Genomic DNA, 18652 nt, shown 5'->3' with positions numbered 1-18652 from the left:
TGGGAATGCATTCAGCCAAGAAACATTGTATTCTCTTGCAAAAGTAATGCATTCCCCCGAAAACCTTTACATTTTATCGCAATTTTTGCAAAACTATTGTGATCAACTGAGCAACTTTACATTCTTTCACAACACTGCTGTGATCCCTTGTGAAACCTTGTGTTCTTACACAAAACTAGTTAATTTCTCTGAGAAACTTTGCATTTTTCGCTAAACTATTGCATTCCCGTTGAAGTCACTCGCTAAAGCACTGAAATATAGTTTTTTTCCCACTTCATAATATTTCCATCACAAAAGTTTTGCAAGCAGATGCTAAGTTTCATGAGAATGCAAAAGCGTTAAAATATAATTTTTCCATCTAATATTTTTACTATCACCGTGTCCCTTTAGGGCCTCCACATAACTGTGATTACCATAGTAAAGGAGTGTTTTATGGCAGTCAGACAAAAACTTATCATTGCTTTAGTACTTGTGGCTTTACCTAGTCTCACCTTAAAGAGAAACAAAGCATTTGATAACGAGGCTTTAGTGCCTCTGGCAAGGACTTTATTAAGGACTCAGACAAGATTACAAGCAGAGCTTGTGTTGTTCTGTTAGGATCACTGGGACTCCATCAAAGCTTCTGGAAAGGACACTTGGCTGGGCTTTAGCATGGAGAAGGATGAGATGATTAAATGTGACTCACCTCCATGGAGAATCGGCGGTGCTGGACTTTGTTGCAGTACTGCAGTTGGGTGGGAGATTGAGCCTGGCTGTCTGGAGCCACTGGACTGGGTTGCAGGCTGTGTAGACCCAGACTATTGGGCACCACACCTGTAGGACACAATCATATAAAACATACTCCAATCATCTGTTTTATTTATAACTTTGAAAAATCTTTTTTACAGTCTAGATGATTCTTCTATCTGAGTTCCCTAAGTTTATATCGTTGATTCACACAACTTTATATGGCAGCAGTTTTGAAAATGGTAATAGAGGTGATCACTACAATGTGCTTAACACAAATGTGCCAGTTGATGAAATAACTATGGATTTGAAGTAAGTATAACAGTAGTATGATGGTATACATATATATATATAATATTGTATTATGTATATATGTGTGTGTATATATATATATATATATATATATATATATATATATAATTTATTATTTAAATAATAGATATAATTTATGTAATTTCTTTATTAGTTTAAGTAGTTGTGCTAGTGTCCCTTTTTTATTTGGTCATATTAATGTATGCAGCATTTAACAGATGTGTGATGTACAAAATCTGATTATTTTGTCAACACTGTAAGGATTTTCTGTCTGACTGTGGTGCAGTAGATAGAGCTTATAGTCAGAGACCATCCTCTAGTCTCAACTCATTCAATATTTATAATAAATATTTGACAGTATTGTTGTATTTAAGGGTATTGAGTGATAGGCCAGGAAAAACGCATTTTGTGAGCAAACGGAAAAAAGCAGACACTTCTGAACATGCTGAACCAAAAAAAAACAACAACTATTCCTTGATATATACAGTAAACTTAAACTATATATACATTATATATATATATATATATATATATATATATTTTTTTTTTTTTTTTTTTTTTTTTTTTTTTTTTTCCTGTAGCATGTTTTGTCCCCACACTCAATGTCTATAGACCATGTATTAGTGATCCCGCTGTGCTGGGTTGTTGCTTCTATTACTCCAGAAATTCCAATGGCAACTGCTGCATTCATTAAAGGGGTCATATGATGCTTTTTTAAAGATCATTATTTGGTGTATTTGGTGTAACAGAATATGTTGACAAACGCGTTGTTTTCTACAAAGTCCCTCCTTCCAACAATCGCAGTCTGATCTGATTGGCCAACTGACTCAGTGCATTGTGATTGGCCGAACACCGCCAGCACTCGTCAGAAATGTAACGCCCCTTTTCATAATCGCTAGTTTCATCTTTTAAAATAAAGGTAAAGACAGTTAATAATATCCTTAGTTTTACCATCAGTTCAAGCCCGAAAGGGGAACAGAGTCGTGTGACAGACACCGTGATGAAACTTGTGTTTGCAGTACACAAGCCACCGATGGTTAAGACAGCTGACTCAACAGTGTGACCCTGTCTCTCTCTCTCTCTCTCTCTCTCACACACACACACACACGACACGCAAAACTCCCCATTTGAACAGTCAATAGCAAATACTTAAACTAATAACAAAACATACTTGCAGTAGCTAATTCAGGAGCGCCAGATTGTCGTAGCAAAGTCAGAATTACCTCCTCTCCTAGGTTCACGAAATGGTCGTCTATAAATGCATTGCTGTTCTGTTGTAAGTAATCTTAAAGATTCCTATATGCATCTACTTTCCGAAGGCCAAATAAAGTGCTTTTGCTTTCACCTAGAAACACACAGCATCTCCCTACATGGCTGCTTAAACACTAACTGCGGTTACTGAAACCACACCTTCTTTATTTGCGTGAACATTTGGGTGGCATTACGCAAATATTTCCACATCGTGATGTAGAGACGTGGGGGTGTGTTTGAATGAGCTGTTTTAAAGGGGCATGGCAGAGTCTTAAATTTGATAAAGAATATCTCTTTGGTTTTGAGACTTTAGTCTTTGCAAATTCAGGGATCTTATCTATGCACAATCTAAGAGAAAGGAAAACTTGAAATCGCATCATATGACCCCTTTAAGTCTTAAGAGTTGTTTGAAGAGCCTCAAAAATCTCTCATGCCTCTCTCAAGTGCGAATGAGCCATAGACGTTCCACCTTTTCTCTGATTAGCATGCTAACTCAATAACCATGAGGTCAGCTTTGGCATATGCTGATGACGGCATCATTAATCAAGCCCACCGCAGTTAGCGGAGCGATCACAATTATCGTGCTGAGTTTCATGCATTTATGATGTGGCTATCTAAGTGGGTGTCAATCCAGCCACCCCAATTAATAATGTCTGTGTCAACAGACTGTCAGCACAAATCCAATTAGCCCCTATACGGCACGTCCGATAGGGACCCACCGATGCCACGGCTTACCCCCTTCACAAGCGCACGGCAGATGCCCACAGCACCCTGGCATAATCACTGCCAAACCATGTTTTCGGAGGATGAGAACGAAAATCAAAATGGCTTTTCTGCTCCATCAGTTCAATTTGGACGAGGTGGTTGAAGGGCCTCCAGAGGCATTGAGGTGGGAGCCCCCGGACCATTTCACAGCGCCGTGGTGGCATAATTGAGATCCACCTCATTATTGGGCCGAGCCCGGCACTGAATGAGAATTGCCTGCTAGGCTTAGCCGTTCTCATTTAGGTTGGTCTCATCCTCTCCGGACTGCACAAGTGAACTCTTTATCAGAGCCGTTTAGGCAAAGTGCAGCGAAATGTCACATCTGGCAGAGACGGCCAGTCGACGCGGTCACATTACCCACGGCTGTCTTTATCCTATCCGAGATGATCGCGACAGCTGTTTGTTGCATGTCCCTGTTATGACTCTGAGGGCCCTATCATACACCTGTGTTTTTGCTAGTTTCAGCCTGACGCAGATCTAATTTTCACGTCCTGCGCCATGTTGTTTAAATAGCAAATACATTTGCACCCATGGGTGTGCTGGTCTGAAAACGAGGTGTGTTAAGGTGCATTGCTGGCGCTTTGCTATTTTGAGGCAACTGAAATAGACTGAACCACTGTCCAACTAAAGCCTGTTCTAAAGTTTCTCATAGTCCCGCTGGTTAGCCTCTGGTCTGCCTGTGCGCATTCAGGTGTTTTGGAGGAGGCGTGGCTTTGCAGAGTGTATTTATGCAGGGAGGGTGGGATCTTATGCTTTCAAAGCTAGCTTGCTATTTCTAGCCTTTCCGAAATCACCTACCCTGCTTTTAATACAGTCAAAAAATTACATGAGACCAATGATTACATTCTAATTGTCAATGTTTTGTCATTCATCGGCTGGAAAAATTATTCTGAAAATTATTCCAATGATGTTGTTCCTTTGTGTTGTTAAGAGTTGTGATGTGAACTTCCCTATTCTCATAGAATTATAAAGTTTTTCAAAACTTTGTTTATTGTTATAGTTATTGTCATTGGTGTGAACGGACCTTTAGTCTGTTTTCTGTTGAGGTGTGAAAAAAGCCACACTAAATATTTTTTGTAGTGCGCCTACCAACCAATAATTGCAACAAGTTTTGCACCTTGTTACTTTTGATAAGGAACAAAGTTTAGCTTTTAAATTTTCAAATTTTGCTGATATCTAATGAATGCTGTAGGCATTTCAGTTAAAGCGACAGCGTAGAGCGAATGTGAACTGATCATCTCTTCCACTTTACTACAGTAGCACGAAATAAACATGAATGAACACTGTGCTTGATATATATCCAAATGTATCAAGATCGGAATCAAGAGCTTGTGAAATGGAATCAAATTCGTGAAACCTGTGTCAGTTGCCAGGCCTATCGAATCTATAGTGAATTGGCATCTGACCCTGCAGTCGCCCATCTAATACAATATCTGAATTCCTTGTGGTGCACACTGGTTAATATCAACAGCTCTAGTCTTACTTGGCATTTGTTGTTGTCTTGAGTTTGTGCAGGAATCAGAATCCCTCCTTCTTGACAGACCAAAGGGGTATTAGAGTTCTGACCCCAGAGCGTGTGCCGACAACAGGGTCAGAAATTGGATCTGAACTGCTTGAGCGACTCGGGCCCCCACCAAACATCAAAGCCCATCTCATCTGATCCGGGCTGGCACACAAACTGACCTCCAACATCACGGTCTCACTGTACCTCTCCGCTCAGGCTAATAGCGACGTGATGAAAGGAAAGGATGACCACCTGCATCGACTCGCTAGTCCAGACTGTCACCATGCACAGTTACTGGTTTCTGTACTGTCGAATGCAGGAGGACAGATGTGAAGCTTTGAAAATCATCAAAGCTGCATGAGGGTGTGAAAAATCCAATTGTGTAGTTGGAAGGAGAGACATGAGTCTCAGGTCATAGATGGAAAATGACAAAGGCTGGGACAGATGCTCACGTTTCATTATTAATAAAGGCATCTTCAATATCAACCACATTGTTTTCAGAAATATAAATATTAAAAGTTTAAATAATAAAATATTGATGTCTTGATTGTATAATATATCAAGCTATAGCCCTTACAAGTGTATCAGAAAATGTAACATTCTGTGAAAAAAATAAATAAAAATAAATATATATATATATATATATATATATATATATATATATATATATATATATATATATATATAAGTTGTGTGTGTATGTGTAAAATACAATATTGTGTGTGTAAAATAATTAAGATTTTTTAAATTGCTGATATAATGACTCATGACTCATTCATAAAAAAAATTTTTTATTTTTTTTTTGTTCCTCAGTGTTTTTTGAAATGCATAGGTTAAGCGAGAAATTCAATTACTTATTCATAAAGTCAGTTCCTAAACGAATGAGCGTTCAATTAACCGGTACATTGACTCACTCATAAAGATGCCACCTACAGGTGTAAAGATCTACCTATCTGCAGAAAGAGTCACTGAAAATTCATCTTGGAATGTGTAGTCAATTTGACATACGTACTATTAGTACACTTGTAAATGTTATAACCATAGATTGTATAAATACATGGACGTAGTGTCCGTGACGTCACCCGTAGACTCCTGAAGAGTGTGCAGAGCGGGCCGTCGCCATCTTGGCAGCGCATCACTGCTCGACTCTCCCGGATAATCGAAAATGGGTGAAAAGGTGGGAGCTGGTTGCTGAAGCCACGCCCACCTAGCTCGACGGCAGTGTCAGCAGCGGCAATCCACCTGTCACTCAAGTGGTAATTATGCATAACTTTAAGGCTTAATATAATTTAAACGGATGAGTTATAAAAAAAATCACCCCCCTCACAGTTGTCATGAAGGGCAAAATTAGCTATATAGACCAAAATCATTTTTTTAACCAGGCTGTAAACATGTTTTTTTTTCTGCTGTAAATTTGGGCATTTTAACATGGGGAGTCTATGGGACTGACTCCCTTTTGCAGCCAGTCAACGAATTGCAGTTTTAGTCACTTCCTTGTTGGCTTCACGAGAGAGAGCGGTAGGTTGCCGCTCGGTTATAATGCAAGTCATTGTATTACGTAATCAACAGACAATTGTAAAAAAAAAAAAAAAAAAAAAAAAAAAAAAAAAAAACAGCAAGACCGTAACTTGTAGCCACTGACTTCAATAGAAAGAAAAAAAAAACACTATGGAAGACAATGGCTACCAACAACTATTTGGTTACCAACATTCTTCAGAATATTTTCTTTGTGTTCAACAGAAGAAAGAAACTCATACAGGTTTGCAACAACTTGGGTGAGTAAATGATGAAGGAATCTTCATTTTTGGGTGAACTATCCCTTTAATGCTTGCACAGTCAGTTCAATTAAGTTTGTATACTAGAAAACGTTCAGTAACCTTATCCACACGTAGGAAGGAGATCATCATATTTGAGTGACTGACGTTGTCATTGGATCAAGAAAACCCCTGGCGTAATTACTCATAATCACTGCAGCAGTGAAGGACAAAATGTCCGTTCACGAAACAGCTAAACAATCACTTTGAGTATAAATAAAGTGAATGGCTGACAGATCGCCCCATTCTCCTTTTTACTCACAGTTTCATTTGTTTTGTAGTCTTTCATCCCTCTTCTCATTCTATTTTTAAAACCCTTTCTAGGTGCACAAAAGATCACTAATGCTCCTTTATGTCAAAGACAGTCTTGAAAGCAGGAGTAGGTCTCGCTGGGTGATCAAAAGCCCTGTCTCGCCCCCTCCCTCTCCGTACATAATGAGACCAATGCTTCAGCCCTTTATTTCATCTTCCCTTCTTTATTTGGCAAACCCGAGTATCCACATTAACACGATGAATTGCGAGGGTGAAGCACCGATTCTGTCCAGCGATATTTGATGTTTCAGGCAATAGGCGCTAGCTAGCGCTAACATATTCAAAGACTACCATACTTGGGTAATTTGTTTTTTCAATGGATGATCATTAGTAATAGGATTATAACTGTAGAGTGGACCCTGAAGGCTTTTCATTCTTTCAGTATCAGCACCACTCAACACATCGTATCAATGCATTTATGTGGATGTTTCGTAATGCACCCTCAATAGTGTGGTTACTGAATGGATGATGCCAAATACCTCAACCAATCATGTGTCTGCTTTAGGTTTTTTCATACTGAGCACAGTAGAGATCTCACATCTAAACATCTTCTGTAGTGATTTCAACTTCATAAAAGCGTGGTTAATAACCAAATATACTTTAAAGAACTAATGAGATATCGACCAATCAGAGGAGAAGGTGTTACCATGGAAATAAAGATTTTAGTAGTGACCAGAATTTTTACAGCAAATTACATAATCACTCTTAAAATCTTTATATATTTTGCAATATTTTGTTTTTAAACTTTTAATCAACTGTAAGTTTATGGCTTTATTTTGTATGTGTCAGATGCGATTCAATCCTTAACTAAACCTATAAAAAAGTTACTTGGAATAAAATAAACCTTTACCGAAATAAAACTGTATTTCAGCTAGTTGCCAAGGCAATTTTAGTTAGAAGAACTAAAAATAACTAAAACTGAAATAGAAATGAATAAAAACAGTATAAACATTTTGTAAAAAAAAAAAAAAAAAATGAATAAAAATTACAAAAACTTACTTTTACTTAAGTTAAAATTTAAAATGTAATTAAATTTGTTATTTTAATAATGATTTTTACTAAATTAATATTCTATATCAATCTACTTCAGTGTTTAACATTTTGTTATTCATTTTTCTGCAAGTGGTCTGTCTTATAAAAATAAGTAGATTTTTTTTTTTTTTTTTTAAGATTTTCATATAATTTTTTGTTTGAAATCAAATGTTGGAATACTTCAGTGCAGGTTGATTTGTTCAAGGCTTTATTGGAGATGTTTTTGAAATGCCTACGGAGAAAATGAATGGGAAAAGTGTGAGGTCACTATTACATATACGCGTTTTATGTGTACTTTAGTAAACTAGGCTTCAAGCTCTTATGTATTGTGAGATATAGAGTGCACTTCAGCACTTACACGGCCTTTGTCTACCATCAATTTTTTTCTCTCTCACTCTGAAACGTTTTTCGATTCCCCGAGCAATCACACGCAGCCGGCGTTTTTTCCTCTTCTATTGTTCGGCAGCATGAATCTCAACTTGTCTCTGATGTTTAAATGCATGCTGCCATTTAATTGCTTGTTGCTATGGCGATGCAGACTGTTAACAAAGGCAACGTCAGGATCCGGATAACAAGAGATAGCTGTTCTGTCTCTCAGGTAGCCATCTGATTCATCAATATTTATATAACATCCTGCTTTTCAGCAGATCTGAAATTCAATACCAGGTCCCCCACACAGCCTTAGATGTTTGCTCTCTCTCTCGCTCTTCTCTATCGTTCTTTTATTGATTTAGTTGCGATTTAATGTTCACACCTGGCCTAGGAATGCAGCAGGGGATGGTTCCTGCCAAAACAGACGGCTAAATGTTTTGCTATCCCTGATTTGTTAAGAGAGAGGTAAATGTCCCCTAGCTCACATATGCTAATTAAAAAAAAAAAAAAAAAAAAAGAGTGGAAAAACTGAGAGAACGTGTAGAGAGAGGAGTGTTGGAGGGCTGGTTAGTGTTGCATTTCAGTAAAATTTGTTCTAGTGATTTGGTTCTCGAGTTTAACTCGAATAGCTATTTAAATATTGGTATTTCCTACATAAAGGTATCAAATGGCTTCAGGGGATTTGAAATGTGGTTCATGAGTCATATGACTAACTTTCATTATGCTTTATGGTGTTTTTGTGTCCTATTTATTGTTTATTGCTCCACGTTCACTGAATGTGTCCAAGTATATACTTATTCATGCATCCACACATTTTTATTCAATTATAAATCTACTCTTGACAGTCTATTCTTGATTAAGTCTAGAGGAGTAGATTCAAAACTTAAATCAAATTAATTACACAATATGCTGATTATGAATCACAGTTCATCAAATACATATTTTTCCCTGAAAAGATACGTTAAAATGATTATGGGAGATAAGTAGTAAATCATTGAATGGACGTTACACAAAAATGGTTTTAGAAGTCGATATATTGTTTTTCTTCAGTGTTAAATGTCTGTAGCCTACCTTCTGTGCCGTGTTCTTGCTGATTTTTCACTTTCACTTTTTCTTCTGATAGTCTTAAAGAGACAGTACCACTTTACTACTTGTCATGCAAATCAGTGTAATCTCAATGCAAATAGTACAAATGATGCATGTAAACAATATTATGTATAATTTGAATGACAAACGTACTTTCTAAAATATTTTGACTTTATAAAAATGCACACATTTATTAAACAGGTTCCTACAGTTGGCATTCGGTTTCATTAATATTCAGCGATAGGCGGATGAAACTGTTATATACCGCTTTCAAACCCCAGCACAAAGGTGCGGCGAATGAATGAGAGAGGGAGAGGGCGGCGGTGGGCCTTGGTTTCCTTCATTTGCAGATATGAAAAGCGAGGCACTATCCAGGCTCATCATTTAAATATCACAGTGGCAGCAAGCTCTTTGATCTCCTCGGTGGTAATTGGGGTCGTTGCAGGCGAGTCATTTTCTGCTCATTCTCACTCCCGCTTTCTCTTTCTGGTCCTCTTGCGCTCTATCTGAGAGATTTTCCTCACCAGGAAATCCAGTCATGGTCTGGACTCCCCACCAATCTATCATATTCATCCCAAACCTTCATCTACTGTACGTGTCAAATCACATCCTGGCCTTCTCTAGTGACAAAATCCAGATGCGCCACCGAAGGTTTGAAGCACATAGCTTGTGGGGCAAGCAAATACAAGGGGCTGCGCTCAGGAGATTTGTCTTTCCTTCTTATTTGAGGAGTCTTGAGGAGAGATTGCATAAGCTGTGAATATTAGAGATGAAAGCGGAAGGGTCATGATGGTCGGACAGCATTTTTCTTTCTAATTTGTTTTAGCTTTAATATTTTTAGCTGTGCTGCTTTAAAGGGATGAATTTATAAATGCAGAGAGGGTTTTTGCATGCTGACAGCATGTTGTTATTCTGTCAGTATGGTAAACACTCTCCATAAAGTTGCATCTCTAAATTCATCCGTTCTAAAGCACCGCTGTTGCTGCTTTTTTAACAAATCCACTGTCATCAAAATATATTTTAAGACTGTTTTGTGTGTGTGTGTGTGTGTGTGTGTGTGTGTGTGTGTGTGTGTGTGTGGTTGTGTGTGTGTGTGTGGTAATAACTTATAGATTTCTTTTGTCCATATATTTGTTGAATGTTTATAACTTACCTGTCTTTGCATTTGGTTGGTGCTATTTTTAAGTGTTGGTTTATGTTATGTACATATACTGTACAGTACAGACAGATGATGTTTTCTTAAGAAAAAAATGCATCTCAAAACTCCTGCATTCTTTTCTGTTTTGTTCCATCAAACTGTTTTGATTTTCATTCTTATAATTTCAAGATTGATCTTTTACTGTATATGAATCATTCTGATGGGTTTGTTATTATAAAACAAATGAAATAGAGTTCATTTAAAATGTATAAACTAAGTCAATTCATGCATAATATATAATTTTGCATTTATATATACTGATATTTTGTATTTAGCTATAATGAAAATACTAAATATAAATATTATATATAATAAAATATTTATAAATGACAAAATATTAAATTATATATTTTTCTGTACTGTAAGTTCAAAATATTACATATAAAATATGCACTATATATATATATATATATATATATATATATATATATATATAATATATATATTATATTTATTTTTTTTTTTTTTTTTTTTTTTTTTTTTTTTTTTTGAATATCCTCTTTGACTGAATTAATAGTAGAATTGGAAAGTGAAATATTTAGGCTAGGTAGTCTTTTGCAGAAGAGTTACTGATGGATGAAATACTGAAGTAGAAAATAGAAGCAAAACCCTGTAGCTTGACCCTTTGTAGAATCTCCCCAGAGTCTGTGAAGAGGTCATAAGGAATAATAGATATGTCTGACAACATCTTCATACAGCTAAGTGTTTGAAACCTCCAGTTTCCAGCGCTCTATCCTGAAATGACTTTCCGGGACCTGCACTAGTATTTGTACTTGCCCTGTCAGTAGGCTGCTGTCGACCCTGGTTGTTGGAGTATGTGTGTGTCCTATTTCTTAGAGGCCTCTGGGTTCAGACAGCCCTCTTCCCAGACCGCTTTCTCCCACTGGGCTCCAGCAGAGTCTGTCTGCACATCTAAACACACGTATCAGGTCTATTAAGAACCTTCCTACATCTCTGTGAACTTCCAAGAGCTCAAACCTCTCTTGAGGAATTGTATCGGAGGCTTATATCTATAACAAAGCTATGGCATGAGTCCCATTGGGGCATAAAACAGCTGACAAACTAGTAGCTGCTGTGAGAACATGAATTTTTTTTTTTTTTTTTTTTTTAAATAAAGGTTCTTGGATCGAAGAATATGATTGGACGAACATTTAGTGGTCCTACGGCTTCCGCAGACAATATAAATACATTTAGACCACTTAACTTAGTGATTGTTATTGGGTGTCTCTGAAGAGACTTTGAACCAGCATAACAAAAAAGTTTTTTTCTTCTTCTTTTAAGAGTGTATGATCATTTTACCTGTAAATAACATTAGGAGATGTATTGCAGAATGTTCACGCAACCCTTTTACAGACAATAAAAGAATATAGTGAAACATGGCTTTGGATCAGTGTCATGAGTGTTGTGACAACATGAGGGTGAGTAAATGATGTTATAATTGTAATTCCTTTGAATAAAGGAAACGAAACATTCTTTCTAGGCCTAACTTCCCTTTTCAAGTAGACCTTCCCTGTTCAGAGACAGAAGCTCTCAACACATTAATAATGCAGAGAAATCGAGCTGTCATTGAAACCAAGGTGGCTCAGTGGTTGAGGTGAATGACTGATAAGCCGTGTTGCTGTGCCCTTGTGGTTTTGAACCTCTCTCTGGGGTTGTGATTAAAGATCTGGGCTGGTAACTGGAAGATTTGTTGGTATGAACCATGAGACTGCTTGTAAAACTAATTTTACTTTTCATATTTTGCTTCATTATGGGGTTACAGGTGGAGCACACATTCAGCTAATTATACAGAATTGATTGTAGTGTCCAGTTGAAAGTAGGCCATCAGATATTAGGCAAATTGTCGGTCGTAAGGCTTTGACCCACTGGACTATAATTGATTATCCAGAAAACTATTAGCACTCCTCATTTACAATTGAATTAATAATAGAACATGAAATACAAAATTTTTGACTAAAGGTCCCTTTATATGACTGCTGTCAGGGCTTCAGTGCATCTCCCAACACAATCATAACGCGCTGTTTAGACCTCTGTATGTAAAGTCCTGCACATAGCGTCACGGAAGAGGGAGTCTGTGTAGTGGGAAGGTAGTAAGAAAGTGTTCTCAGTAAACCGTGACAATAGTAAAAGCAAATAAACAAGGCGACATGCATATTTCATATATCATGATTGAGATATATATATATTGTATATATATATATATATACAATTTTTAATAATAAATTTGGTCAAGTGATGTAGTGAAATATTGAAACTACTGTTCTAAACAGTAAGTTTTTTTTATATATATATATATATTTTTTTGAGAGAAGTCTCTTATGCTTACAAATGCTGCATTTATTTGATTAAAAAATACAGGAAAAACAGTAATATTGTTAATTTATTGAAATTTAAAATAAGTGTTTTCTATTGTAATATATTTTAAAATGTAATTTATTTCTGTGATTTAAAGCTGAATTTTCAGCAGCCATTGCTCCAGTCTTAAGTGTCTCATGATCTTTCAGAAATCATTGATTTGGTGCTCGAGAACATTTCTTCATATTTTTTTCAGGATTCTTTGATGAATATAAAGTTCAATAGGACCGCAATTATTTGAAATGGATAGCATTTAGAATTTTAAAAAGTATATGATTTTTGCAAACGAAAAGCAAACCCTTTCTGGTCCCAAAATTTAAAACAGTGTATTTATTGATTGATTACCATAGGTTTTGTTTAATAAAAAAATAGTCAACTGATACCAACCAGACGTTTAAACAGTTCCGAGATAACATATAGAGTTAAATTTAAATTAAAATTTGAATTATGCAATGCACCATTTTTTATTTATTTTTTGCTTCACAGACTCTTTAGTCTATTATTATTCAGTCATGGCCTAATGGTTAGAGAGTTGGACTTGTAACCCATACAGTAGGTCGCGGATTCGAGTCTCGGTACCGGTAGGTGAGACATAAATACATAAAATCATATCAAGGCTTGAATGACACGTGTGCTTGAATATGAGCTATTTTATGTGCACCTGAACACCCGTTTCATTATTGTTGTGTTCGTATGATTTTGTTTTTGATTCGTACCTCTGAGCGAAACCATCCAGACACTGTAGTCCTTGCCGTTTTTCATCAGAAATGAGCACACTTCTCATTCATGCCTAGCCAGCGGGCCACACGACAGCTGGTGGTTTTTCGATGGCTGTCTCTAAATGAGATGCCTCTTCTTTCAGTTCTGCACAACACACATTACATTCACCCTTTGTGGTATAAACTCCTCAATGAGATTTAGTGTGCTTAAAAAAGCGATGTGTGCGTATGTGTGTGGGTGTTTCTGGGTCTGTAATTATGTTCGAAGCCTCCAAGGAATCTGCTGAAAAGCCATTTTGGAAGCATTATCATTAAATATAGCTTACATCTTTGTGGTAATCAAGAAACACTTGTTAACCAAAAGACTGCTGCCAACATTTGCATGATGGCTCCATCATGGGCTCCTCTCCGTGGAGAATGACTTGGTTGCATCTCGATCAGCGATACATCACAAATATAACGAGATAATGGAGGTAAACATGCTGGTAGGGAGGAAATATGAGGTCAGACTCCCAAACGTGATTCGGATCGGTTTCGTCCACATTAACCTTGCGGTAATTGAGTTCTAATAATCATAGGTGTATAGGCGAGTAAATTAGAATGAAACGTTCCATTTCTCAAGGCGTTTCCAGCACTTTTTCCATCCCGACCCACAGACGTCTCTCCCGCCACGCTTGGCTTGGAGGTTCATTTGCAGCTGGAGGGAAGGGGACGGGGTAAATAGAAGAAAGCGCTCTTGCGTCTCCTCATATCTGCTCCCCCCTTTCAAACTCCATCCTGCTCCAGCTGTCTCCATCACTGCCGTCTCTCCCGGGGGTGGAGGAAGTGCAGTCCCTTCAGCCAATCGGAGCAGCTGGTTCATGGTTGGGAAAAAATGGGGCAATGTGGAAACAGCTGCCTCAGACAGACAGCTGAGGAGCCTGATTGCTCCCCAAACAAATGGTTTGTTCCCAGCATGCAACCAGATCCAAGTCCCCGTCCTGCCATGGACAGAGAGTTCATCGCTCGATTTGGCTTCTTAGTATGATTTTTATCAGTCTTGTGTAGCCAGAGTTTTGTCTTTCAACAAAGTCTTATGCACCTTATAGCTTATTCTGACCAAGAAATGTTAGCTTGGACAGGAAGAGATCGTCGGAGTGACCAAACACTGCCATTTAGCGGCAGATTAAGGGCATCTAATTTGATGCTACTAATCTTCAGCTTCAGCTCAAGGGAATTTTAAGACCCGTAGGTTGTTTGTACTTGCTGCAAATGGACAAAATTCTTACAAAGTTGCATTTTCTCCTTGATTTGATTTGCTGTTTTTTATTTGATGAAACATACAATAATAAAAACTGTAATTCTGTAAAATATTACAATTTAAATAACTGCTTTCTATTTGAATATATTCTAAAATTTTATTATTCCTGTGACGCAAAGCTGAATTTTCAGCAACATTATTCCAGTGTTCAGTGTCACTGATCCATCATTAATCATTCTAATTCAATATAAATCATTCTAATATTTGTGGAAACCACGATGAATAGAAGTGTAGTACAGCTCTTATTTGAAATAGGAATCTTTTTTAACATCATAAATGTCACCTTTGATCAAACTGATGCATCCTTGTGAAATAAAATACATTTCTTAAAAAAAAAATACAAAAAAAAATGGGGCTGCAGTATGTTTGAAACAATATTGCCGGACACCTTTTTTGACAGAAGAGGCATTTTTGATTGCGCATGAATCTTTTGTGGTTTGTACCTCTATTTTGATTATTACAATTGTATAAATCTAGACATGAATAGTGAAATTTGCAGATTTTTTTATAAACAATATGAAACAGGATGCACAACACTCCCATAATATAATGCATTTCCAAGTGAAACAGAATATATATGCTTTCTTTTTTTGTCACCATAATATGGTGTTTTTGTTAATAAAGTTGATTGGAATCCAAAACAATGAGTATAAAAGCTATTTCTTTAGAATTAAAACAAGATACAGACTAGACAATAACAAGCATTATCGATTTATCACAAAACCGCAGGTGTGCAAAACCCCCTGTAGATCTTTGACAGAGTCTTAAATTCTTAAAGTGGTCTAGCTTTATAGTATCTCCCTTGAAATCTGATTTAATATTGACTCGAGAAGGCGTTAAGACCATAGAGCCAGACAGCGGAGCAGAATTGTACTATTACCACTGCATTAATAATGTAGGCACAAAGATAAGCACCACTGTGAACGAAAAGCAAGGACGCTGCAGGATCAGAATCCCGTTTCCTCCTCATCTTCTCTGGAGCGGCTCTGACCCCTGAGGTCCTCGCAGGCCGCTAGATGCATCTCTCTCCAATCTCTTGGAGAGATTATCAAACTCTTAAAGGGCTGCACACTTTCCCAGCATCTTGGTGAGATCTCATTCCATTTTAGAACAATCCAGAAGATTTCAAATCGAGAAAGGAAGCCTCAGCTGACTTTCGGTGATGCTTCAAAATTGACATTATTTACTTCCTTAATAAATGTTCCAGGTGTTATTGTGTGCAATTTATCAGTTTAACCAATTCCCATTGGGGGAAATATGCCACCCTGCATTTTGTCTTGTTGAATATCCTGTTTCACTCATGAATATGTCATGTAATGGATGTGTGAGAATATATATGCTTTTAATATTTTCAGTCTTTAGTCTTCTCATACTGTGTAACAACATGAAATTCATGATCCAATAGTCATAAAATAGGTTTGGTTGACTTTAAAAGAACAAAGTTGTGTAAATCTTAAATCAAAAAGTAGCAATTGTTTTCCACCTCAATTTAATTTTTTTTATTAGTTTTTTTTAAATTATATTATTGATTTTCTCTCTCTCTCTCTCTCTCTCTCTCTCTCTCTCTCTCTCTCTCTCTCTCTCTATATATATATATATATATATATATATATTTTTTTTTTTATTATTATTTTATATTTTGGTTTTTAAGTTATTTTAGGTAGATGCCAATGCACATTTCTAATTTTCTTTTAGTTTATTTTTATTCATCTAATATTTATATATGAATTTATTTAATCTTTATTCCAAAATGTTTTCTTTTTAAATTTTATTGTTATAGTAGCTACCAATAGCCATCAACTTTTCTCTCCTGCTGACCTGAAAAATACAATTATTTCTTTCAAAATATTCAGTTTCAGATGTAGATCCATCAAGTTATGCAAGATTGCGTGTGAAATTTCATGTTGTTTTTATAAATCTACAATTTTTAGACTTTTCCAGTGTAAAATTTCTCTAGATATATTAAATGTAAAAGTAAACAAACCACAAATGCCCAAATTAAGATTAAATATCTTTTGTTATTATACATTCTTGATTATGCATGAAATTAATGAAAAACAAAGAGTTCATGTTGTAGGATTAGACTAAAGCCCTGTTTGGATGGGACTAGTTCTCCCTCAGGAGGTCAGGTGCATGTGTGTTTCACAGAATTTGTATTTTTATTATTGTGTTTAATCTAACATGTCTGTTTTTTCACTCTGTCTCAGTCATCCTCTGAGAAATCGAATCCATCTGGATAGGACGATCTGTGATTATGGTATATTATTTATCCTTCTCCTCATATGTTATGACCTCTGTCGGAAACCAGTTACACTATATTTCGCTTTATAGATTTGAACAAAATTTCTGGGTAAAATAGTTGCTGGTGATTAAAGTGAATCAATAAGGAGCGCCTGATCACTGTAGTAGCTGCGTCAGGTATGTCTTGTTTCAGTGGGTTTCATGATGCTCACATCAGACTCTTGTGCTTTGGAATGAGAGATGTGAATGTCAAGAACAAAGCCATACCGTCATTGCAGCAGATGTTGAGCTGGTTTATCTGTTCTGTAAACTCATTCTCCTCTATCGTCTCTGTTCGTGGCACAGAAAGTGAGAAACGCCTCTTGAAGTTCTTCATCTTATTCATGTCGCTGGACCAGAAGTCCTGTGGAGGATGCAAGAACAGTTTGAGTTAATGTGTGATTTACGAACATGTGAATATGACATTTGAATGTTTTTGGACTCAATATGTGTGTGTGTGCGCGTGTGTGTGTTTTGTGCTAAGTGAGGGACATACTCAATAATGTCAGCTCAGACATCGTTAAAATACCAATTATTGTAGACGATAAAAATCGCACACCCCTATGTCCAACATCAGTGCTTTCTAAAGAGGTGCAAGACATCTTTAAAAATGACCAGTTTGAAAAAAATACTATAATTCTCTTCACTATGTTATGTCCCTTATACGTGATAAAGTGGTTGCTGTATGCATATGGACTAACACTTTGTTTAAAGAGACTGATTTAATAGGTTTTTAATAATATAAAATTTCTCCACAGCTGAAGTTCAGCTCAGTCTCACTAGAGCTTATCAAAATCTCTCGCATTCTCTTCCTTTCCGCTCCTGCGTTACCAGGCAGAGCGGTTGCTAAGGGTTCCAGTGCTGTTCGTTTAAGTCCGGGTGTGAGATCGTGCTGTGTGCTTTACTAATTATTATGATAGTGAGAGACTAGCCAGTACTCCCATTGCCAATTAGCATCAGCTACCCCTAAAAAAACTGCATCTCAGAGGGCCATTGTTTCTCAAATGACTCTGAAACAAAAAAAAAATATAAAATAAATACTAATGGTGCTTTAAAAAAAACATCCCTTTTCAGCTGTGGTGGTGGTTTTATTCCCCCTCATCTCAAACTTGTTTTCTGCCTCGTGTTCTCTCCCTCTCTTTGATTATAGTGGTTGTTTTTGCTAAGGATAATGATTTAGTCTTTCTGTCTTTGAAACATGACTCTCATAAGACAATAATTGCTCTATGCACTCCAATCATAGGGCTGATGAAACACAGATCAGCGTCTGTCTGAATAACGTCATCATCTACATCGTTTTTATGGAATGTTACCGGTTCTAGCATGGAACAACGTTTATCACAATCTTTTGTTTTGGTCGTGAACTAAACTTGGACTGAGTTTTTGAACAAATCTTTTACATTTTATATATATTTAGAATTTTATATAAATCAAATCTCAATATATATATATATATTATACTTAACATATAATTTAATTTGACTTCTATTTTTATTTTGTTTACATTTGTATTTATAGGCTATATTAACAATCATTTAATATATGAATATTTTATATATAACAAATCTTTTAAAATATATGTGATATATGCCTATATAAACAGATGACATTTACAGAATATATTTA

The 18652-nt window shown here is 36.4% G+C and overlaps 1 protein-coding gene across 1 annotated transcript in view; it reads right to left on the bottom strand.

Annotated features, from left to right (window-relative positions):
• Positions 1 to 18652, bottom strand: part of LOC109093478 (cyclin-dependent kinase 18-like) — a 57917-nt gene that overhangs the window by 18709 nt on the left and 20556 nt on the right. Inside the window, exons 2-3 of the mRNA XM_042766777.1 lie at positions 17255 to 17390; positions 686 to 813 (exon numbers count right to left, since the gene is read on the bottom strand). Coding sequence (XP_042622711.1) covers positions 686 to 813; positions 17255 to 17372 — 246 coding nt within the window. The 5' untranslated portion in view covers positions 17373 to 17390. The remainder of the gene's footprint in view (positions 1 to 685; positions 814 to 17254; positions 17391 to 18652) is intronic.

The sequence above is a fragment of the Cyprinus carpio genome, chromosome A11 (genome assembly GCF_018340385.1).
Source record: "Cyprinus carpio isolate SPL01 chromosome A11, ASM1834038v1, whole genome shotgun sequence".
NCBI lineage: Eukaryota > Metazoa > Chordata > Actinopteri > Cypriniformes > Cyprinidae > Cyprinus > Cyprinus carpio.
Note: the sequence above shows the minus strand (reverse complement) of the source record. Positions and strands in the feature narration are given on the sequence as shown.